Source organism: Aythya marila (assembly GCF_965140915.1).
Source record: "Aythya marila genome assembly, chromosome: 5".
In the NCBI taxonomy this organism is placed as follows: domain Eukaryota; kingdom Metazoa; phylum Chordata; class Aves; order Anseriformes; family Anatidae; genus Aythya; species Aythya marila.
This window is the reverse complement of record NC_139046.1, coordinates 36,849,961-36,873,620: the sequence shown is the minus strand read 5'-3', so window position 1 is coordinate 36,873,620 and position 23,660 is coordinate 36,849,961. Positions and strand designations below refer to the sequence as shown.

The window sequence follows — 23,660 nt, the reverse complement described above, 5'->3', positions numbered from 1 at the left end:
AGCAGCACTCCAGCACCACAGGTGCAGGCATGCTTCAGGGGCCCAAAGGCAGCAGGGCAAACAGGAGCCCAGTGACTTGTCCCTTCCCTCCACGGCTCAGACACACACCCCAGAGCAGCACTGACTGAGATGAGGGTCTCCAGAGGCGCCTTAGTCCCCAGCCTGCTTACATGAGCACAGAAATAGAGACACCTAAGAAAAGCAGTAACTTGGGAGCTCTGGCGGGGCCAACCCCCAGGAAAGCTATCGTTTTTTTCCACGTAAGAATAATGTTGTTTTAACAGTGGCAGACAGTACACCTGCTCTGAACAGATGCCTACCTGGCACGTTCTCTGTTTTTGCTGTCTAAAGACGACCACAGCTCCTCCTTTTCCACCACAACCCTAACTCACACAGGGAGTCATCTCTCCTCCTCCAGCTAGTCCCAAGCCCTTGCAGCACACAAGGTTGCCATGGCAATTATTGCAGTGTGACATGAAAAAATCTTCTATTAACTAGCAATCAGGAAAGGGGATGGAGGAAAATCAACAGAGAGCAAGCACTTCCTACATCTGCCAGAGTTGAAGACACCGGGAAAAAAAAATCCAATTAGTACAATTCATATTTTCAGGAATATCTGTAAGAAATGCCTCCAACAGCAGCACACAGATGACACTTCTGTATGGACTGCAGTACATGTGGGGGCGTTTGAGCTATCAAACTGTACTGGATGAAAATATCTTAGATTTGGTTCACAATTCAGCTCTGGATGGGGGTAAAAGGCATATGGGAAGCCCCATCTTCTTGTCCCTCATGTGCAGACCATGAGCTGAAGATCTTACCTACATTGACCAGAACAATAGCAGGCAGACCTGCACTGAATAAAAGCCATCTAATCAAATAAGTTATTGTGGTGTCAGGGAATTACTGACACCAAACTGTGTTGACCTGAATCTTTCATTTCAGGGCCTGGTCAATACAAGCACCTTCAGTTAGGCACTGCATGTCAGCAGGAAATAATTGTGCTCACTCTACTACTACAGCTAAAGAAAAAAAGAGCTAGGAACCAAGAACAACCATGCTGATAAAAGAACTTTCTAACTTTTTGGGAAGCAGACACACAGCTACACCAGCTACCTTTTGCTACCATACACTGCCAACACACAATATGTAGCACAGACACAGCCTTTACAAAGGAGCAGAAAACACTAAAACTGCATGAGAATGCTGCTCAAACAGGAGGTACAGTGCAGACTTCTTATCATCTTGGACTGCTGATGTTCACTTCTCTCTCTCATATATTTGTGTGCTTGTGTGTATACAAACACACATCACCAAAGGCACACACAGGTGAGGTGTGTGAGCTAATCAGTCCCTAGGGATGGAAGATACCTGGAGGTGGACCTTTACCCAATCCTCTGCTGCAATAGCTGATCTCAGCAGCCCTCCTCATATCTTTCCCTGCAACATAAATCCCCTGCAGAGCCAGGACAGATACAAAATGCTGGGGTTTGTTTGTTTGCCTGGTTTTGAGGAGAAGGGTGCAGAAATTGTGCAGGTAAATACTGTATTTAGGAAGGTGCCATGTTTGTACATTATACAGATGGGTTTGAAAGATCTAGTGTAAAAAAGGCAACTTCAGCACACATCAACTGCAATCAGAGCTAAAGGCTAGGCTGTGAGCTACGCTCTTCCCACCTATTTGCTCAAGACTTTAGTTCTGTAGAGTTATCAAACATGCATTTAATCTCATGCCTTTAAAGCAATCAAGGCAGAATAAAAATAAAAATGATATAGTAAGGGTCAGAAGACTGCAGAAAAGCAGAGGGAACCTGATGAAGGATGTGATCAAAAGTCAAGGGGAACACAAAAGGAGCTGGTTGCCTTTAACCATGCTCCAAGGAGGACAAATTCCTTCCCATTAATATTGATTTTGGCTAGAACAATCACCCTCTCCTTCACCTTATAAGGCCTGCAGGCGAAGTGACCAAATAACTTTCATTTTCTTTCCCTTACTTGAGTTTTGTTTGAGCTTGGCTTAGGACTTTGTTGGTAATGGAGAGCATTGTAGCATTTACCCTGTTGGGTTTAGCTGCTTTTATTTTCCCAAGATCAGACACTGAAAATGTAGCTAGCTCCAGTAATTCCATTTTTTATTGCTGCTGTTTATGTAAACAGGTAGAGTCTATCCCCACTGTTTATTCATCATATGCTGACTCCAGACACTAAAACTGATCAGATAATATAATTGACTGCTCTGCAAGACAGTAAAGATCTAAAAGGTTACTGAAAAGCAGATCAGACATTGTACGAGTCATTGCCTCAAGGAAGCAGCTAATTTGATTAACTCATTTACATATTGTCCATTTGCACAGTAATTCAAGAGCCCAGATCTATTAGTGATGGGATTCTACGCTTATTTTTCTAGCTAGCATCTTTCTAACAGCCAGCCCATGAGATCAGATGGTCGAACTTTTAATATATTAGCCCCAGTAACAGTACACAAATAATGCTCTTGATGACATTTCACTCTGGTTGTATACACAGCTATAGGTAAACAGGATCTAAGCAGGCGGTGGGAATGCAAGTAGGATGCGAATCCAGCTTGCTCTTCTGTCACCTGGCTGGGTCAGAACAATGCTGGCAACACAAAGGGCTGATCACTCTCTCTCATCATTCCAGTAGCAGTCTTGTTTCCAAGACACACAGGAGGCACTTTGGAGCAGCTAGATGCCATGTTGCCAGTGGCAATTTTTAAAGTAAAACTGAAGTGTTATGGCAAATACTTTTCTGGTATTTGACATCTACATGCTAGGAGACGTCCAGTATGCAGATGGCTCAGTGCTGAGCTGGAAGCATGTGGCAAGCATCCAGTTGGGGCACAACACCCACCTCACTTGAGCTTTTACACTTGATTACCAGGTAACCGGTTTCCATCCAGCTCTTCCCAGAAATGTTAAGTCTGATCTGACTCACTAGTCTGTGACATTAGTACAGAATTAGCCTTACATTTGGTGCTACTGAATTTGCCAGTTTTTGCTCATTAGCTGGGACTGGGGCACGTGCGGCTCATATAAGGCAGTCTGAAAGCAAGGAAAGTCAAGCAGGCAGCTCATTAAGTTCACGCTTCACTAAAAAGCCTGAATGTACTGATTCATCCCCTCCTTCCTTCCCCCTCGTCCTGCAACTGCCAGCTTGTGTTGAAGTTGTCCAGTTATCTGTTTATCAAGCTAATTCTTCTCCCTCTTTAACTCCATGGACCCAAGCATTTGGTATGACAAGCAGATTGAGTTGTACCTTTCGTAGCTTCCCATAGTCGATGAGCTCTGGACGGTGTCTGTGAATTAAAGCGCAGAAACCAAGGCCATCCTTCCAACTGTAAGAGAGCACAATAAACAGTGTTCAGCCAGGGAGAGATACAGTGAGGACATGAGCATGAGAGAAGGCACCAAAACAGGAGGAGGATTAATGAGAATTTAGTTTCTAACCAGCAGTGCCTCTGTAAGTGCTGGGAAGGATTCCTTCCAAGCCCTAAAAAAATACACTGCAACTAGGACTTGCCCTTTGAATTGCCACCTCCTTTACACCAGTTCTCTGTGCTGAATTTTTACTGTCCTGGGGAGCATGCAAGAACAGGTGCAGAGCTCAGGGTTGAAAAAAGGTGTATATACATGTGCATGCCTTAGGGAAGAGACAGATTGAGGAGGAAGGGAATGACTGTTGGTGGCTATAACCAGCATTAAATAAGCCAATGCTTCACTTCCCAGACTGCTCTGGACGTACGAGCAGAACTGGAACCAGAATTCCTCATTCCAATTAGCATAATCATTTCCTACAATTTATCGAATCTAAACACTTCATCAACTAATCTGGGACGTGAAGCACTGATGCACTTGATTTTCTGAGAGGCACTTCTGCACTCATTCTTAAGAAAAGCCCATAGCTAGGTCCACTACAGTACTGGTTAACATGGACAGATCTTCAGCTCTCTCACAGAAAAAATAAATAAATATTTTACATTTATAAGTTTCATACAGTTTTCTGAGATGTGCTGTAAAAGCACTATTACACAGAATCTTCAGTAAAGCACCTGTCAGTTTACAGATATTAAAAGCAGAGCAAGAAAACCTTTCATCCCGTCCTAACTCTGCAATCCAACGAAGTTTCTGGTGAAATACGGGTTTAAAAAGCCCTTAATTCATTTCTTCTAAGGTATTCTGAGTTTTCACAGAGTGGAAGGGGTCTTGCTTATCCTTTGTCATATATGCTGCTCTCAGAGGACCTCATGCTCCATGAAAAGTTCTCCAACTTCTCAAAAGCAGCAATTGTAACCAGAATGAAGAATTGGGATGTAGGTACTCATATCCTCTTATAACCTCTGCCTTTAATTTCCTATGTGCCTCTCTGGACTATGCCACCATGTAACATAGTTTCCGATGGAAATGTAGATGTGTCAGGAAAATTTTTAAATATAGCATAAAGACATCTCAAAATAACATGGATTGTAAAGCTAAATTCTAGCCTGTGACTCACCTGATATGGAAGTTTTGGATGTTAACATTTTTGTAGGGGGCTGTCTTCCTCTGACACCATAACAAAAGTCCTTCTTTAGCAGATGTCTCTAAAGAAAGAAAGAATGCACGCCAATTAACCCACTTCCGCAGAAAGCAATAGTCTCTGGAGCACATTAGAAAAACATGACCAACTCCTCTTTAGTAGAGGCAGCAATGAACTGCACTTTATTTAACTTCCTTTGTCATAAAATTCCTTGTTTGAATAGTGTACTGGAATGATTTTGATATTGTTATTTTCTTAAAGAGGTTCTGTAATAAAAAGATGGCATTTTGAGATTAGAGAGGAGATCTTTATAGGACTTGAAGAAGAAATGTTCATTTTCAGTGCTATTGAATCAGCCTGCAAGAAATACAATAGATTCCAACATCAAAGTTGACTTTCCTGCTTAGCCATCTTTTTGAGCTGTTCTCAAATTCTCTTACAAGAAGGTGAGGTGAAAATACTTCTCAGCATATCCAAATCCTGACAGAAAAGTCAACAAGACCATAGGGCAGCTTAGGAATGGTAGCTCTCTGGGATCTTCCAGTGACTCATCTACAAGCACATTCTGGGCCTTTTAAGTGGCAAAGCCACGTGGCCACTCCATTTGTTTGCTGCTCAACCATGGCTTGAAAGAACTGAGATTTACCTTCAACTGAGATATCCTGAATGGCAAAACGAAGAATGATGGTCCAGATCATTCCAAGAGTCATTTTAACGTTGCCATCCACAATTTCTAGGGAGAAAAAAAAAAAAGGAGAAAGAGAAGGATTAGAAGACATCAAGTCGCAAGTGCAAATCCCAATAAAACAGGCACATCAGGAAGCCCTCCATTTTGCAGATGGGGGAAACTGTAATTCCAGCTAAAAACAGTTCTCTGTCTCTCCAGATGCTCTGCTGGTGCAGCACAGTCTTGCACAGTAGTTCCCACTAATTACAGTGGTTCTCTTGCATTATACCACTGAGAGAAAAACAGATAGTGACACAGGAACAAGGACCAATATAGATCAGTGTAATTCACCGCAGGGACCTAAAACCACACTGTTCAAGTTTAATTTCTATCACTCATAAACCTTATTACCCAAACTGGGAAAAAGTAAAGCCTTCCTGTCTTACTCTAGTATACCTACTACAAGTCACACCTATGTAACTGCTCCAGGGAAATTATACCAGAATAACCAGGGAGACTTCCCAATGCACATGAGTTCTGGCAGCTGGTTGTGTAGTGTGAACAAAATAAAACCAAGAAAACCAAGAAACATCAACATTTTAATTTCAAACAAGCCTAAATGCCCCAGACTGCCTGCGTAGCAATTCCTTCAGCCATGTAATTGCCAAAAGACACAAAAGAGCATTCCTCAAAGTACATGCATCATGCTTGAAGAGGAAGCAAAGACTCATGCTGATCAGCTTGAGCAGAGCATAACATAAACTAAGATGTCAAGCAGATTGTGCTTTATTGCTCACTGGACTCTGCAATATAAATCAGCAAGGGTCAACAACTGGGAGGTTTTAGAAAGCAACCACTTGCACATGTGACGTATGGTCTGTTTGGGACGAGGGATGTAGATTCTGGGGGGAGGCGCTGGGAAGATGCTAGACCAGGAAGGGGTTTCCACTGCGTGCAGAAGAGCACCGAACAGGCCAAATTGCAAGCAGATGGGTCTCAAACGCTGATCCTCAGCATCTGCAAAAATTCTGCACGGACTACATATTCAGGTTATGAATTTTACAGCCTTCATTTTTTTTTGGATGGTGAAAATAGCCTATCTGTTTTTTCTAGTCATTCTCTGGTGGTTTCCTGAACGGCAGAAGGATGTTTCACAAATAACTGACAAGTTACAGAGGTATTTTCAGTAAGAAAGGGTTCGAATTAACCTACTGTTTGGGCTAGAACAACTCAAGTCCTAACCACATTGCCAGAAACCATTCTTCTGCAACCATAGACACCTACATGTCACTGCTTCCACAAAGCTGCCCTGCAGAAACACCTCGTGCTCTGGGGCAAGGAGAAATCTGCAGTACAGGCAACTGCCACCCACCTGGATTCTGTCGCAAAAGTAACAATATTGGGAATTTTCTGTTTAAGCTGTTAAAAAAAGATTTTCCACCTATGAGATATTATCAAAATGTGAACCTCCCTGCCTTCAAAACCAACAGACAAGTAACCTGTAGCCCAAACATACTGCTTCAAAAACCCTCTCCATCCAACCCAGCTGCCTGGCTTGTGATTCAGTGGTACTTGTGGTGCCACTTCAAGTGCAAACTAGAAGGATAACCTCTGCTGTGCTTTGTCATACATCTGCATTAGGAATTTACAAGTTGAAAAGATATAAAACTAGACGCACCAGCTTATTCTGCTCCAGCACACCTGTGTCCACTCCCTTCTGCACTTACAGCTTGAGGGGGACATCAGTTTGCTCAGAATTAAATAGCCAACAAACTTTTCATTGCATTACAGAAGAACTATGGTTATTGTTTCTGTCATGAAAAGAACTGTTTTTCCTGCTGACAGTTTTATCAATTTGCATTTTCCATCCTCCTGTGAAGCACTGCAACCAATGCAAAGGAAAATCCTTTTTTTTGTTAACTCCTTTTTATTGTTAAGGATACCTGAGATACTATAGCTGAAACATTAAAGAAAACATCCATGTTTTCAACCTGCTTTGTTCATGTGATAGATCTTTGTGGTGATTTAAAAAGAAAAAAGAAAAAAGAAAAAGAAAAAAAGAAAAAAAAAAAACACCACAAAAAAAGCAATGCCTGTAAAAACCACAGCAGTTGGCAGAAGGACCCTAGGGTATACTTAAGATCTGAAAATAAATTTAGCTCTTTATTCTAATGGACTAGATTAAAATCTGATGGCAATACTTTAATGTTGGAAATGGTTTATGAACACTAATAAATCAATCAGTGAGCTGAAACAGGTAATTAATATTACTGTTCCATGGATTTTAATTGGAAATAAAGGTCAAGATACTACATAAAACCAGATGGTGTTAAGTTGCTAATGTGGCATTAGAACTCAGTACTATGCTCTAGTCACGTTCTCAAATTCCCCTTTTTATAAAGTTAGCTGGTGGAGTTAAGGTGGAAAGTATCCTTTCTCCCCCAGTTCTCCTCTTTGCCATATTCAATTTAAAAGGAAGATGTCTGCTCCCTGCTCCCATGTCAGATTCTTCCTTGGCACTGCTCCAAATCAAAGCTGCTCTGGAAGAAGCCCAAAATATTTCCACCACTTCATCTCTACAAATCACTTTATTTTTTCTTGACAAAGAGAAAACTCACCACCTACCAAGCAGATACTGATGTCAATGAGATTAGTGAGTGATCCATCCTGGGATGCAGATTTAATCTACCATACCATCCCCAGTCCTTGCCTTCCTTTTTTTTTACTTCTTTTAAATAGAGTTGACGAAACTGCTATCCTTTGTTAGAAGCAGGCAAGCATTTTTAATTTCTAGAGCAAAAAAAGTTCTCCTGGAAACCTGGTTACAAAAGCCACCAGCTTGTTCAGAAAGAGCCATATGCTCTTTGGCCCTAACTCACTCACTTTTCCATCTCTGCATTCCCTGATCACAACCTCCTTTTCCCTTAGAATTCCTTCAGTGCCCTTCAGCTGGTGCCAGTCTCTTTCTAGTACAGTGGAATATGGCCAAGAAGCAAAAGTAAAAATCACGTTTGCATGAAGCCTTCTGCTTCCTGGTGACGACAGGAAAGAGGCTCCACAGAAATTGTTAAAAAGTTGAACATAGCACTACAAAGCTGGAACAGCCTAATGCTTGTTTAATTAGCTATGTTTGTTCCCTCTGATATAAGCAACACACGATAATGTGAGAGTGGTATGGAATAAAAGGCCAATAGCCAAGCTGCATCTTCTGCCCAACTGTGCTTTCTCAGTGCCCCTCCTAGGCAGGACCTCTGCAAACGTTCTCTGCATTTTCTCCACCAGCAGCAGCTGTGGTCTGAGCAGCAGCAGCAAGTACATGCTATTAATGTGATTTACATTCAGCTTGGGGGTGGATCGTTGCTGGCTAAAGCTGACGAGGTGTCTGCAGCCACTGGAAGGAAATTTCCTGCACCAGTGACTATGCTTCCACCCAGCTCCTATTATTGTACCAAATACCACAAACAAAATATGTAAAAATTACAGTACTCTCATCCAATTGTTTGACAGCCAATTAAAGGCTTGACAAATATTCAGTCCTTAGGAGTAAGACTGGCTTGCTACATAGATGTGGCTTTTAAAATGGCAATTTTGAATTCAAAAACTCATTTTGAAAAATACAAAAACGACCAAGCTTACTTTTCTACCTCTGACCTGGGTAGTTAGAAGCAGAAACCGTTGTGCACCCCAGTGATTTCTGAGTTGTCCATAACTGTACCTGGCTACCCCATGGAGCAAAGCAGTTGCAGAGGAGGAGCAACTGGCAGGATGGTGTTAGGTTTGGGAATTAAAGACAAGGTGACGTAAAATAAAGGATGCTCTTTTTTTTTTTTATCCTAACAACATGGCAGGTACAGCAGGACAAGCTTCCACGACTCTGTCTGCACAAAGCACATTGCTGGGGAAGCTCCAGCCAGATTTAAGACAGATTGCTGGCATTGATGATGAGGGTATGCATACATTTAAGCTTCCTAATTGTGAGCAGGCAGGGGGCAAATATAATGCTGTGTGTCACTCACTGACATGGAGAGACCGTATTTTTTGCCTCTTTCTGCTGTCAGATGCATGCTTGCTCTGCTTGGTGGTTCAGTGTTTTGCTCAGCTGTGACTTCTACAGTCACTGAAATCTTTATGCATTTTTTCTCCTTTCGCTTATACAGGTGAGAAGAGGGATCAGTCCATCCAAAGTTATCTTCATGTTGAACTGAGCTACATCTGTCTAAGACAGTGATTACTTTCTATGCAGATTAGAGGTGCAAATAAAAAAGTCTTGGGGACAAATACTTGACCTATTCAATCTGTTAAATCCCTGGAGCACTTGACCCTAGTATGGAATCTATTACAGCAAAAGAAAGCTCCTGAGATGTCAGAAGAGAGAGAGATGTAGAAGCAGATGAAGAACTATTTGGAAGCTGCAGCTGGCTAGACCGTTTCTTGATCCAGGTTTACACAGATCCATTGTATTACCACAACTGCTTCAATCCAATAGACCAGCTAAACAAAGATGTTTAGAATCATCTTGGATTGTTAACGTCAGATACGGCTGTAAAAAGCTGCTCTTAATCCTCATCGCTTATTCTTTTTGCTTAGCTCACCCTCCATTTAACGTGGACATGGAATGTGTCCCACACACATACTTTGTATGGGAAGCCCTCTTCCATTCTAGTTCGCATCCACTGGGACAAAGCTGCAAAGCCTGGCTTCTAAGCAGCACAGAGGGACCTTCATTTGATGAATGCTAGAGAAATGTCATGGAAACGTTTTGCTTGCTTTAACGCTTTAACTCTGGTTGAGCGCAAGGTTTCACAAGGCTTAAGCTAGTTGACCTGAGAGTCTCCCACTGAGATTCTTAGATTCTTTCTGGAACTTATTTTTCAACCACACTCCAAAAGAAGATCAACCACAAGAGGACATTAATGCCCAATGCCTTTTGTCTAATTTATAAAGGGAACTGCAGACCTACTAATGTATACATGGGCTGCAGACCTGTCACACAAGACTGCTGCCTGGTGGATACCCAGAGCTGGAGCAAGCCCCCTCGAGGTGAGTAAGTGCTGCCCTAGCGAGTACACCCAAATTGCTACTGAACTGTATTTTTCCCTTATGGTAGAAAAGCCACCTGGAAAACTTTCCAGATCAGTCCCGCCTGCCTGAGGCATTTACAGCTCATTTTCTTGGCGCAGTGTTATGACTGCCTCATTGGCTTTGATTTCCTACTTTGCTGTGGCGTGATGTCTGAAAGTCTCAATGTATGACCTTAAAATTCTTGCCCAGGAAGGCATATAACCCCTTCAATGGACAGAGCTACTGCTATTCTGTTCAAAGCAAAGGTCCATTTTTGCAGCTGATGTGCAATTTACTGTGTCCCCAGCTTAGACAGCCTGGGCAGAAGCCCTGCTGCAGGCCCACATCTCACACCAGAGTGGCCTGGGCTCAGCCTGGGGGCACAGGCAGGTGTTGGGCTGGGGGGAGCATTCATGATCACACTTGCATGGCCCAAGCTTGCATCAAATCATAGGCCCGAGAGCCTGTCTCACTGCCAGTCTCAAAGCAGGCTCTTCTGTTCTTATCCCCTGTCACAGCCATGTACCACCTGTACTTTCAGCAGTCAGCTAGTTTTCATCTACATCAAACGCCACCTGAGCATCCTGAGAAAGATCCCTCTTGGCTGTCAGAAGCAAAGTCACTGAGATGATCTGTTAAAAGTCAGGTCTTTTGGGTGGTGTAAAAAAACCCACATAGGTTCACCATGTAGTTGCATGGGCACCAGGACAAAGGAGAGGCAGGAAGGTTTGGCAGGGGAGGTCAGAATCACAATTTAGACTGAACTAAATCATGGCTTGCCACAAAACTGCACCTCGCAGCCTACTCCCGAGCAGGATAACTGCTATGAGTCAATACTGAATAAAGGGGCCCTGGAGATCATTGGTCACAGAGCCTTTTACTTGCAAATGATCTGTAAGTGCTGTGAGGGTACAGTCATAGCTGATGCAGGAGCAGAGATCAAAAAGAGAAATCCAGTGGAAGGAGAGGAAAAGGCCAACTAGTGCCAAGGATACCAGAACCAGAAAAAAAAATAAAAAGAAAAAGAAAAAGAAAAAGGGATCAGAGCAGTGAAGTTGGGTTTGACGCATGCTTTAGACTCCCAGAAGAATCCATATGTCTGTCCAAGATCCAGATGACAGCAGGAGCTGTCTTCTCCTAAGGCAGGAGACTTCTGGCTTCAGGTCCAGCCTCTAGTTATAAAAAAGTCCTGTACAGATATGGACTACTGAATCAGATGCTGGATATATTAGTCATTTTAATAAGGGCACAAAATAACTTGAAATCTGCTCTTGCGCTAAACAAACAGTACTCAGGGACAACAACACCCTAAGGTTGCTTCAATGGGAAAAGCTGAGTAAAACGAGGGCAAGTTTTGCATGCAAGTTATATCAAGCCATTCATCTCTTACATTTAGCTCTTAAATAGCAAACACCGTAAAGAATTGTTTCTGCAATGCCCCTGAATGCAAGCTGCAAACTGTTCCAGAGTCTTCCTAACGCTACATCTTTAAACTGGGGTATTTGGGGTAAGGCAAAATCAAATACCTGCAGTGGTTGAGGTGTTCTGCCTGATCTGACACAGAACTAGGGGACCACAGGATGGGCACATGTTTTGGAGATGCTCGCAAGAGCATGCCCAAGAAGCCAAACCTAGGAACAGCACGTCAATACTGCTCTGACCTCCTGGGCTAAGAACAAGCAGAGCACAGCCCAGCAGCCCCACTCCCCTCCCAGAGGATGAATACTCATCCAGAACTGTATCACGGGCTCATATCCTGGCTGTCACGAGTTTCCGTGGAGAAACCACGTATTCCATCTGTAAGATGGTGATAACAAACCTCCCTTATTTTCCGTGGTCACTGTAAAGGCAAACGTAGAAATACCACAGAAGCGGAGTGTCTCCACAGCAACAGGGACAATAGGAGTCCATAGGCACAGGTCCAGAGCGGAGGAAAATGAATGTCACAAAAACACAGTCCAGACAAGATGACAAGTTACTAAGGTCTATAAAAGTCAGAGCAAACTATCTTACTAACCTGCAAGCTCTTCCAGGTTTTGAGCTATGTATCTGCAGAACACCTGCCACCTTCGCTAGGAAGACAAAAATCCTGCACAACTCTCTGCTGTGCAATTTACATGTTCATCACCCGTTGCTGCCCATAATTGTTTGCACAACACTACATGGGCTTACCAGCCAGAGTACCCATGGTTCCAGGGTGTGCAAGAAGCCTGGAAGCCCTGAGGACTGAAGTCTCTGGGATCCTTGACCTGTGCTGGTGACTGCCCTTGGCTTTGACCCATGGCATGCCCTACAACAATAAGGGTTCTTTCCCACAAGCTCTGCAACAAGCTAAATACCAACAGCTGCTCTGTTTCAATTGAGAAATAAACATGGTAGGGCTAGGGAGGCACAAAGGGAACTGAGATGCAGATGTGAGAGAAAGGCAATGGTAAGCACAGCTTGGACCCAGACAAATCAGACAATCATCTGGTTGCTTTACCTTCTGCTCCAATAGATACTAGTTTGACTCCTTTGCTGGCAATGAAATCCAAGGCCTTGTTCACGTTGGAAATTTTGTGTACTCGCATTTTGCCTCTCTCAGGCTTGGCCAAACGTTCACCTAATTAGAAAAGAGAAAAAGAATTGTTAGAACTCTGCAGCTTTTCCTCACCGGTGGGTGTTTTCCCATGCTGGTGGCTCCCACTGCTCAGCCAGGCAGAGGGTAGGCTTCCCCAACTCTTTTCTTGATGGTGAATGCAGAACAGCTACATTCGCTGTTAAGTACTCTCAGAAAGAAATAGATAAAGAAGTAGTTTTGTTGCATCCCAGGTAATTTCATAACTGATAATCTGTCGGCACTGAGTCCTTTCCACAGCAGGTTTGTACCAGAGGTACAAAGATCCTTATAGAAATTGTTCAAAATCATACTGAGCTCAGCAGTGGAATTAACCTCTCTGTACCATTAACCACAATTAATGGTGCCTGGAAATGACATTAACTGCCCCTCCCTGTGAAGACAGGTGAGGAACTCATCTCCAGCATCTACAATGTGCAATTTACAAAGCAAATATCTCTTTCTTGGAACTCCTTACTGTCAAATATTAGGATGGGCTTGTATCTTGCTTTCCTTTTCCCCTTCCAAGCTGCAGACCTTGTACCTCTCTAGCCTTTGCACCAAATGGTCACAACTGCAACTATCAGGAAATAAAATCATTTCTTCAGTGAGCAGCTTTATAACTGTAAGAACCATCACCTCAATTCCTCTCCATTAAATGTTCAATGTATTTCTAACTCTATGTGATGGCCTTGTACACAATGGCATGCATTTTAAATGTATATTATGAGGCAGAGAAAGGGAAGCAGCCCAGCTCTGAGCTAAGGCAGGTAAATCTCTGGTGGGAGTGAGTCCAGTCACACTGGATCCTGACTACAACTAAGCTGGGGAACTTGGAAAAGCACTTTGTGGGCCTTATTTGTTTGAAAGAGCTGCATGAAGTGGTGTCCTTCTTGACTGGCTGCAGGTACTACTTCCATGGCCTGCTTTTCCTAGCACTAACCTACCACTCGGGGTAAGCAAATTAAAGCCTGGGCAGGCAAGTGGGCTTTTCAAAGGAATCAGTGATACAAACATAACCAGACACGACATCAGGAATCACCTTATGTGACCGACTTCACCAAAAAACAAACAGAGCAGCCTGGGTTTCAGATCACAGGCTCCAGAATACCATATACTATATATATATAAATACACATACAAAATGCAAGAAGGTTTTGCATTTGGAAAAAGAAGTTATGAAATAATTAAAAAAAGATCAAATGGGCAAGTCCAGGCAAGTAATTACTCAGATCTGTTCAGTTCCAAGAGCTCCTGCTTTATCTCAAGCCTGAGTATTTGAGTCAATGCAAGCCGTCCCAAAACCTTCACTTGAGACTTAAGGGTGAGAAAGAAAAGTCCTTTTTTAAAGAACTCTATTTCATATTAAAACTGGATGGCTTGTTTTCCTAAGAAAAGAGTGAGGAAATGTTACAAGGGAGAAAAATAGATTATCACCATAGCCATGCCCTCCAAAGGAAAAAAGGTCTGGAAATGAAAATCCTTTAAAAGTGTTTCAATTATTACTGTAGGCTGGTGTCAGGCTTAACGATAAAACCAGATTCACTTTCAAAATGACACAATTAAAGTAGAAAAGATGTATTTATGGTACTACCGCCTTCCTAGGATTAAAAATATCTCTCTCACTTTAATGGACCCTCAAGTACACATCATGGTGTTTTGCTTTCTTTTTCCACCTGAATAATGCTAGTCATTGAAAATACAAGTGGAAGCACCTTTTGTGACAGTTTCACAAAGACATTTTTACAAGTGTCATTTCAGAATAGACTTAAGCAGATTTATGCTGCCAAACATCAACAAACAGGTTGAGCCAGCTGAAAAATAACCATTTTCTTCACTGATGTGACTGTAAACTACCCTTGCAAAAAGAAAAATAAAGAAAGAAGCTCAGGTTTCAGCTGGAGCAGGAACAGGCCGATCCAATTCACCTTGTGGCTGCATAATGCGTGCTGCCAACAGGAGGGAGAGCATCTGAACTGCTCTCCCCAGGGCTGAGGAGGGCAGGATCGCTCCCTCTGCCAGCAGCATGATCCAAGAGCAGCCAAAGGTGTTTGCAAAACTGCAGCTTCCCTTTCTCAAATACCACAGTAGGATATTTGTTTTAGAATCATTTTTTAGTCAACTTAAAGAGTCCCCAAGCCCATTGGCTATTTCCTTCAGTCCCGAACTTTATTACAAATTTAGATTTCCAGAGCAAAGCTTCACATGGTTCCATGCCATGCAATATTAATAATGTAGACTGTTAAAATGGAAGCCTGCTAGAAATATGTTCTACTTTCAGCTATTTGCATTGCTGCTTTATTTCTCAGTACTTCTCCCAGCTGAGACAATGAAAATAAAATGGTCGACTCGCTTCCATTCTCCAATTCTCCTGTATTAGCCCAAGGCTGCACTTCAAAAGCCAAACAATGCAAGGAAGTGTTGGCATAGAAGTTGTTTACAGCAAATTTGTTTAGGAAAAATTTCAATTAGTCATCCCTTCTGTTTGGTAGGAAAAAAAAAAAGAGCTGTATAACTTCATTTGAAAAGTACTAAACGTGGGCTTGGACTTTTTCAGTTTCATGGTGTTATTTTTAAAACAGCTTTGTCAGGGGAAGGAAATACATGCAGTGAAAAATGAAAGTGTCTCTCAAAGGGCAACTTCTATGGGACCCACCATGAAGGCCAGCGGGAGAGGACTTGTGATGACAGCGCTACCTCCCTCGCACGTCTCAGGCCGGAGGGCCAGGTGGAGGTGGCACTTGGCTCTGCACAGCTCTTGGCCGGCCCGACCCTGTGCTTCCATGGCTGAAGGCTCCCCCGGCCATCAAACTACCCATGGTGTAGCTGGGTTAGAGGAAAAGCTCAGCCCACCGCAGAGCAGCCCTGCCCACGCCAAATTCCTGTCAGCAGCTCCGCAGTCCCCCGAAATGCGGGAAGAGGAAAGTCTGGAGAGAGCCAAGAGCTGAGAGGAAAGGCCAGAAGCCGAACCGGAGAGCTACGAGCCATCCGGAGACTCTCCCTGTTGGCAGGCGACCAGCAGGAGCCGTGGCAGGAACAGAGGCGAGCCCTCTCCAGCAGGGAAGGCACGAGCAGGAGACTTGTTCCCCTCATGTGGCGGCGCTGGGATCCACTGGGCTGCTGCTTCCCAAGCTACAAGCCCGAGGGCTACTGGTGGGGCCAGCAACTGTGGGCAGCTTTGGCCCTCATGGCAGGATGGGGATGCCCACGCCTGCTGGTGGGCTCCCAGCAGGACAACAGGCGAGGAAAGGTGAGAGGTGAGAGGAAATCAAGCGGTGTGAGGTGAGAGCTGCTGCTTGAGCAACCAGCCTGCCACACTCACCACCCTTCCCTGTTCATGCTCCCCTCCCCTGTCTTCCAGCCCAGCAATCAGAAACCAAGCCATCAGGGCCCATCTGGAAGCCCCTCCGCTGGAAGGGAACAGCTCAGCAAAAAGATAAACACAGAAAAGAAAAATCGGGCTCTGCCAGCCAGCTTCTCACAGGCACTGCAGGAGCAACACGTGCTGCAGGGCTCTGATAACATTTTGAACTTTGATTCCTATAAACCACCAGTGTGGGCAAAAAAATGAGGTTTTACTCTATATCCATAAATTCTCAAGAACACATACTGACAGCATCTTTGCAGGAGCTGGAGAGGGTTACGAAAGGAGGGGCAGAGAAGGTAGTCTGAGTGCCTCTATCATGGCAATTTTATTGGAAAACATACCAAGAAGGTCAGGAGTGCAAATCCCAGGGTTGCTGTTACTGGCTCTAAAGCCATCAGAAGAAAGTCTGTGAGCACACAACCCCAATTTCACACACGCAGTCTTATCCCCTGTCATGCCTCCCACAATACTTAAGGTATTTATTTCATCAATAGGGATCATTGCTTATATGAAATAATCCCTGCTGAGGGAGATACCTGCCAAATAGTGGGACATTTGTGATAGGGAGTTAAAACATATCTGACCTAACTTGGTCACTGTTTTTATTTCAGATTGTTTTCTGGGATTTTGTTTTGCATTGGGATTTTTTTTTTCCCGAAGGCCTGAGCACTGAGTTCAGATTGAAAGTAGAATGGAAAAACTTCAGTCACAGCTGAAACTGAATGACACAGAAGATTTACTGGTCTGACTCCCCTCTTCCAAAAACTTCTATCCTATTCCCACTGTCATGTGGCTTTGGGATGATTTGCCAGTGCAGCATTCCCACACTCTTTCCAGAGCTGCTTCATCAGCCCTGCCAAGCAGTAAGAGACGTTGCCTGAGCCTTCACAGGAGGCTGCGCATTCCTGACGGGTGGAGGAAAGCCGAGAGGCAGGAGCAGGAATGCAATGGGCAGCCTGCACAAGCCATGAGGCTTGGAGCACATTCCAAAAGCGCATTCATGGTCACTGCTGGAGACAAGATATTCGTTAGGGAGAAATTTGTTCTGAATCAGAAAACAGCTGTTCTTATATTCCAGCAAGATCGGCAGCATTACAGCCCTTGCTGTCCCTAATCTGCAAGAAAGGGGGAGGACAGATTTCAGAACAGAGATGCTAAGGACGCTTAAGAGCACCACACAGAACCTCTCTCACCTGAAATGACTTCCAGAAGTAACATGAGTTTAAGACCATCCCTGAAATCTTCCTCTATGTTCTCAATCTGTGTCCCAGCCTTGCGGAGGTGAGAATTACACCATGCTGTAAATGTCTAAAACACAGAAAAGAAAAAAAAAATAAAAGAGCAGTCAGTAATCTTCCCAGAAGCCAAACAACAGTTCAGAACCAAAGCAGTGCTGCTAGGGCACTGCGATACAGACTGAAACACCACTTAGATTATCACTTTCCCATCTTGCAGAGCACAAGTGTTAGTATCTAAATATCTGAGGGAGTTGCAGGGTGCTCCCGTGACAGAGGGAGTCTGATAGAGCTGGTCACTTTGTGGTTCCAGGGTGCCAGATCTTCTGGAGAGGCCCTAAAGTTTCTGTTTAGAGTACCTTGAAACTAATTTTAAGGCATGCTAAGTTACTGGGGACTCCAATGGTGTTGGGGGACACATATTAAACATAATATGAAGGAGAAAGGAAAACAGTATTCCATATCTCCCTGTCCCTAGATAGGTGCTTGAGAAAAAAAATATTTATTTATTTTTTTAAACTGCAAGTTGCCTCCGGACTACTCCACCACCAGCAAAGGCTGCAGCCTATGGGCAGCACCGAGGGGCAGACAACTTGGCCATGCAAACCATATCCAAGAAGCGTGGGTCCGGCTGCCCCTGTTCTCCCTCTCCTGCCTGCCTGGTTTATACTCGCCCTGCAGCTGCAGCAGCTGCTCACGTGAAGAAGCAAATGCTTTCTGAACTACACCACCATCACCCATCTCAACAGAAGTGCCAGTCCTCCAAAGGATGAGTGAGCATTACCCACACCACTGCCTAGCAGAGTCCCAAACTTGCAGCGCTTGAGGGCCTCTGGCAGAGGGATCACTGAAGCCACCTCAATGACAAAAATCACAGCCACTCGGTAATTAGTGATATTCTGCAGGGCCAGTGGGGTAATAATAGGAGTATGAAGTGGAGGAGGGACTGAAATCCAAACTACAACACAGCCAGTGGCATTAAGGGTAAACAAAACTCTTTTTGGAAATGCCTTCTGACCTCAAGTGGCCAGGATAAGAGGATCTCTCATACGAGAGAAATGAATTTCGCCACAACTGATGACAGCACACATTTTCTGTGGTTGGGCTCCGCCGGCCCGTGCTCTGAACAATGGGCACGTGGGGCACTGACGGGGAGGAGACCATCTCGCCTGTCAGGGGATCCAAGCCAGGGTCTGAGCTTCCATGAGACAGGATAATAGAGATTATCTCAAAAGAGCACCACGTGAACGGGTCTGAAAGAGAAAAGTAAGTGCTGTCACTGGACAGTGACACACAAAACCCGGAGGTTGTGACATGCTCTCGGCCAGATGAACCACAGAGCCCAACCTGGAGATGCAGAAGCCATTTGAAACAAAAGCGCTGTTTGAAGAGTAAAAGGCAGCAGCCAGCTCTTTATGGGCGGACAAGTTTGTCCAAGTGCTAAGGAATGAGTTTCACAGTGTTTGAACAGGGCACCAAGCAAACCCTTTCCTTTGTACAGATTGATAACCCCTCAATCACTCTTTAAATAGAAGGGTGAGGTTACTCAAAGACTGGGCAGCTCCCAAAGGTCGGCGCTACCACAGAAAGGAGGTCTTTCTTCCCAGCCGTGCTCCCAGAGCCAGCTCAACTCACTGCCCCAGCACAGAGCTGTTTGCTTGCTGTGGTGAGGCACAGCTCCTGCTCAGGCAGTGCCTGGAGACAGTCCAGCAGCATCCAACAAGCCTCTGCAGGAGAACATTGGGCTCACCTGGGCAGGCAGGAGGGTGGGGGGGACCACAGCACTCATGCCATCGCCAGGTGCTGAGGAACTGCAGCGGGAAGGACTCTGCTGATACTGAAGCAAGGCACGCCAAGAATTTAGAAATGCTTCGCCACTGCTCACACCACACACTGGATTTCAAGAGGAGGATTGCCCCAAACAGCATGGAGACTTTTCTTATTTTTTCTGGAGGCTGGGTTTCCTCTATTAACCTGCTTGCACGACTGCAAATAGTGTAGCAGAACCTTGCCTAGGAAAAAGCTTTGCTTAGCAGCTGCCGAGCTTTGCAGTGTTGTGCTCGAGCCGCGCTCTCTGCCGGGGCTGTGGGATGGAGCAGGATAACAGCGCAGCTGTAAATACTTCCATGGCAATAGCTCTCTGGACGGGTCCACGTATTGTGAAAGTCTGAGATCTCTATTTTCAAGATGGCCTGGTTTCCTTCCAGACTTGGAAGTTTTAAAAAAAGATTAAGCCATTAAGCACCTTTTATTGCTTTTTATTGTTATTCCCCTGGGAAGTAAGTGTTTTTTTTTTTTTTTTTCTTTTTTGGGTTGTTGTTTTGTTTTTAGGATAATAGTAGCTGTATTTGAAAACATGCCCTGTATCCTGAAGTACATCCTTTTGGCACTACTTTCTTCATTCCACTGCCCGTGCTATGTGGAAAGAGGTTCCTTTATTCGGCTCCCTTTTGCAGCCAGGCTCCTTTGCTCCTCCAGAGGGGCAGATGAGAGCAGAGACAGTTTCAAATGCTATGCCCTCATCACACATCAAAGTACGAGAGCAAGTTATGTCAGGAAAGTTGTAGATGCCCATCAACCTCCCTCTCATTTGTGGAAAGCAGAAAGAACACCACAGCTAGTGACTGGCCCGAGGTCACGTTACAGAGCAGTGTTGAAGTGAGGAGGAAGCCCAAGATTTAACTCACAGGTCACCAGGCTGCACTTTCATTTCTTGTACGACTTCTCTGAAGACAGGTCAGTTTTGTTATTCATCAAACTAAAGCAGATCAGAAGGCTGTGCTCTAAATCATGGAGAAGCCCAGCACAGCTCAGCTGGGCCTCTTTGCCCATTTTTTGAGGAACTAAGGGGGTTACAGGGTCTACATCGCCAAGAAGCACAGATGAAATTACAAACAAACCCCAGATCTTCTAAACTTCGCATTATTGCAAGGCCTGGAATGATAACTACATAACTGAGATGACATTTATTGGTGCAAGAGTCACCTAAGCATCGGTGGAAGGGTACAGCCCAGAGCCAGCCCTCCAACTCCTCTGCTGGGGCCTTCTCCACACATCACAGACATGGACGTGCTGAAGCAAGATGCCCCTGTGAACTGTTGCCTTTAGGCGTCAGTGGGACAGCTGAAGCCTCAGCTCCTCAAGGCCATGGGCCAGGAAGAGTTAACAGATGGCTCCCCACAACAGCTCCCAGATGTGCAGACACTTTCTGGAGGTACCCTTCAGGTCCTACATGAACTCCAAGACACCATAAACAGCACAACATGTGGAAACAGCAACAACCAGCAGCCCTACGTGGATGCATCAGGCCATTTTACAAGCAGGATTATAATGCTTTTAATGAGAGTGGGCATTTATAGCCATGGGATTCACAGAGAGTATTCTTCACAGACCAACCCTGAGCAACATCTGTCAAAACACAGCAAGCAGAAAACAACTTTACGTTGCATCTGCTGCACACACGGCTTGGAAATAAAATATCTTCTTACTTCAAAGTAGTCAATTGGAAGGAGATTTGACAGACAGCTGAGAGAAGGCTGAAGAAATGTGTTAGAAAAGTCAGGGGGAGCAGAAGAAGGGAGAGATGAAATTTTTGCTGCCTCCTGGGTCTTGCAATCCTGGCAGTCTTCTTTGGAGTCATTTTTACTGACTTGGCTTCATGCAACTGCACAGGATCCTTTTTGTTTTTCTGGGAAACCTACTGAAACCGCTCTCTCGCCCCATCCACCTTCTGTGCAACGAACCCGCTCCTCCCCGTGCCCTGAGTCACAGCAGCAAGCAGCGGGGACAGCCGCCGAGCCCTGCGGGGCTGCCTGCCGCTGCCTGACAGCCTCCAGAGAGCGGAAAGGGCTGTCGCGAGCAGCCAGCCCTATTTTGGGTGCAGCCTCGGCCCAAAAAGCACCTGTGTTTCCTGGGGAGAGGCGAGGCAGACCGCAGCTTGGGGGGGAGGGCTGAAAAACCCCGTGTCGGGTACAAGCACAGAGCCACGAACTCAACCCTCTTCTCCACAGCAGCAGACATTCTTCCTCGCCGTCTGCAAGTGCAGAAGGCTGGAGATTATCCTCTCACTTACCTCTAGTTCCCTGTCCCAAAGAGAAAACAAATACTCTGGTAATCTTGAGGCTTAAGAAAATTTCACAGAAGTGGAAAACTACTTACTCTTACCAAATAACGGCACAGAAACACACTGTTGACTGGATTTTCTTCCTATGAATCTCACACCGTAAATTTTCTATGGGAACTTCACAAGAGGTGTAAACAGAGCTGTGTTTCTTGGCCCTCAGATCTTTCCATAGATTGTACCCTTAATTTCATTTTTGGACACAACAGATCTCCCCAAAGGCCTGCTTCTTGCTCAGTGCTCACATTGAAGGGATGCCCAAGGAAGGAGCATGTGTGCGTGCACATGTGCATTTGTCATCCCTGCTCTCTTCCTCCTGCTCTATTCTACAGTTATGACTTGTACCTTCCTTATTCATCTATTTTTTTAAAACACCCCAGCCTCATCAGCAAGGTCCCTGAGACTGACATCCCCTCATACCCCCTTGCTATTTGTGTGCCAGGTGCTGTACAAAGAGTAGGACCTTCAAATTCTACCACAATATAACCTGCCGGATGATAAAAAGAATAACAAAAGTCACCAAAAGCAACAAAATATGATCAACTATTCTGCCGCTGCCTCAGCATATAAGAGAAATTTATTGCCGGGGTCTCTACAAGCCTAGTTGCACACCTGTTTTAACAGGCACTGGTGCCCTTTTTCTGACACAACTCAAGAAGTCCCTGCTTCTCCAGGGTTTGCTGTTTTAGTCCTTGCCTGGGCATGGTACACACTCTCTGGTACTCTTTGCACCCCACAAACCTTTGTTTCTGTTCCTGAAAGTCAGTAACCTTTCTTCTTCGCACTGCCTTTTCCCAACTCTCTCTCTTTGTGGTAGCAGAGTGGTTCACACAACGTTCCTACAACTCGGGGAAGCAAGCCAACATTTTTAAGTTCAGAGAAAGCTTCTGCTTGCACTGTGCTGCTGCTGAGAGCAGATCTAGAGAGCTCTTTGCTGCAAGAAAACAGTCATAAAGCACTTCAGCCTCTGAGCAATTTTAGCAATGTAAATGTCGGAGCTACCACAACCACGCAAATGACATTAAAAAAATAATATATGGGCAGTTTTATCTCTTTGCGGCTGTGACAGTGACATTCCGGCTTTATCTGACCTTTCCAGATGCTCTTTACTTCTCTCCTTGCTAAATCACTCTTCCATGCAGCCCTGCTTTCCATGGGTGAGTGTAAACTTCCTGACACAGCCAAGAGACTGCCGTATTTGTATAACAGCCCTGGAGAAGCTGTAATTGAGCCTGAGCAGCGCTGCTCGCCTCCTCTCTGACAGCAGAAAGAAGTCTGGCTAAAGCGACCACAGAAAGAATTTGCTGGAGCACTGCTTCGCCGGCACACCACCACCACGCTCAAAGGCCTCCAAGATACCCTCCTCCCTTCCTCGTATGTACACTGGGGGATGGATTTTAATCACGTATTTCAACACCATTCGGCCTCTGCCATGTGTCCACAAAGCCCTGGCTCCTCTGAAGGAGGGGACGGAGTTGCTAGCACACGAATCCCAGCCTAGGACCATGGTATTACACGATCTGCACGCATGCCCTGCAAAGTGAGGTCCTGAGCAGGCCGGGAGCTAAGGGTACCGGTGGCTCAGGCAGATCCACGCTCGCTCTTGCAACGACTCCTACAGCCAATTCCAGGCTGCGAGGAATTTCATTTGAATGAAATTATCTGGAACAAGGATGGAGGCACTCACCCAATAACGACTAATAGTTTTTTAAGAGCAGTCAGAAAACTGCTGCACACGAGGTTTCTTTAAGCCGCGGAATTAGTCCTAAAGCAGTTCCAGCTGCTCCAAAATGGGCTCCTTTCCACCCTGGTAGGCTGGGAGCTAAACACACACTATCGAGCAAGGAGGATCCTAACCCACAGCCACCACAAACCTCTCTCTTTCTCCTTGAGCAGACAGACGAGGCCACCATTTGCTCATTACTATGAAGCATTTGGATGGCAGGCCCTAGCTCCCAGGCCCCCAGCCCAAATTCCCTGCCCTCAGCACCAGCGCACTTCCACCATTAACCCCAGAGCCCCACACGGCTTCCCCCCTGCCGGTGCCATTGCTCTCAGAGTTTCCCTGGTGCTCCTTT

General features: G+C 45.0%; 1 protein-coding gene across 3 annotated transcripts in view; it reads right to left on the bottom strand.

Moving 5' to 3' along the window:
• Positions 1-23,660, bottom strand: part of ACTN1 (actinin alpha 1) — an 85,265-nt gene that overhangs the window by 29,646 nt on the left and 31,959 nt on the right. For all 3 annotated transcript variants that reach the window (XM_082762394.1, XM_082762392.1, XM_082762393.1), the window contains exons 2-6: positions 17,421-17,535; positions 12,747-12,866; positions 5,183-5,269; positions 4,513-4,600; positions 3,277-3,355 (exon numbers count right to left, since the gene is read on the bottom strand). In XM_082762394.1, coding sequence (XP_082618520.1) covers positions 3,277-3,355; positions 4,513-4,600; positions 5,183-5,269; positions 12,747-12,866; positions 17,421-17,535 — 489 coding nt within the window. The remainder of the gene's footprint in view (positions 1-3,276; positions 3,356-4,512; positions 4,601-5,182; positions 5,270-12,746; positions 12,867-17,420; positions 17,536-23,660) is intronic.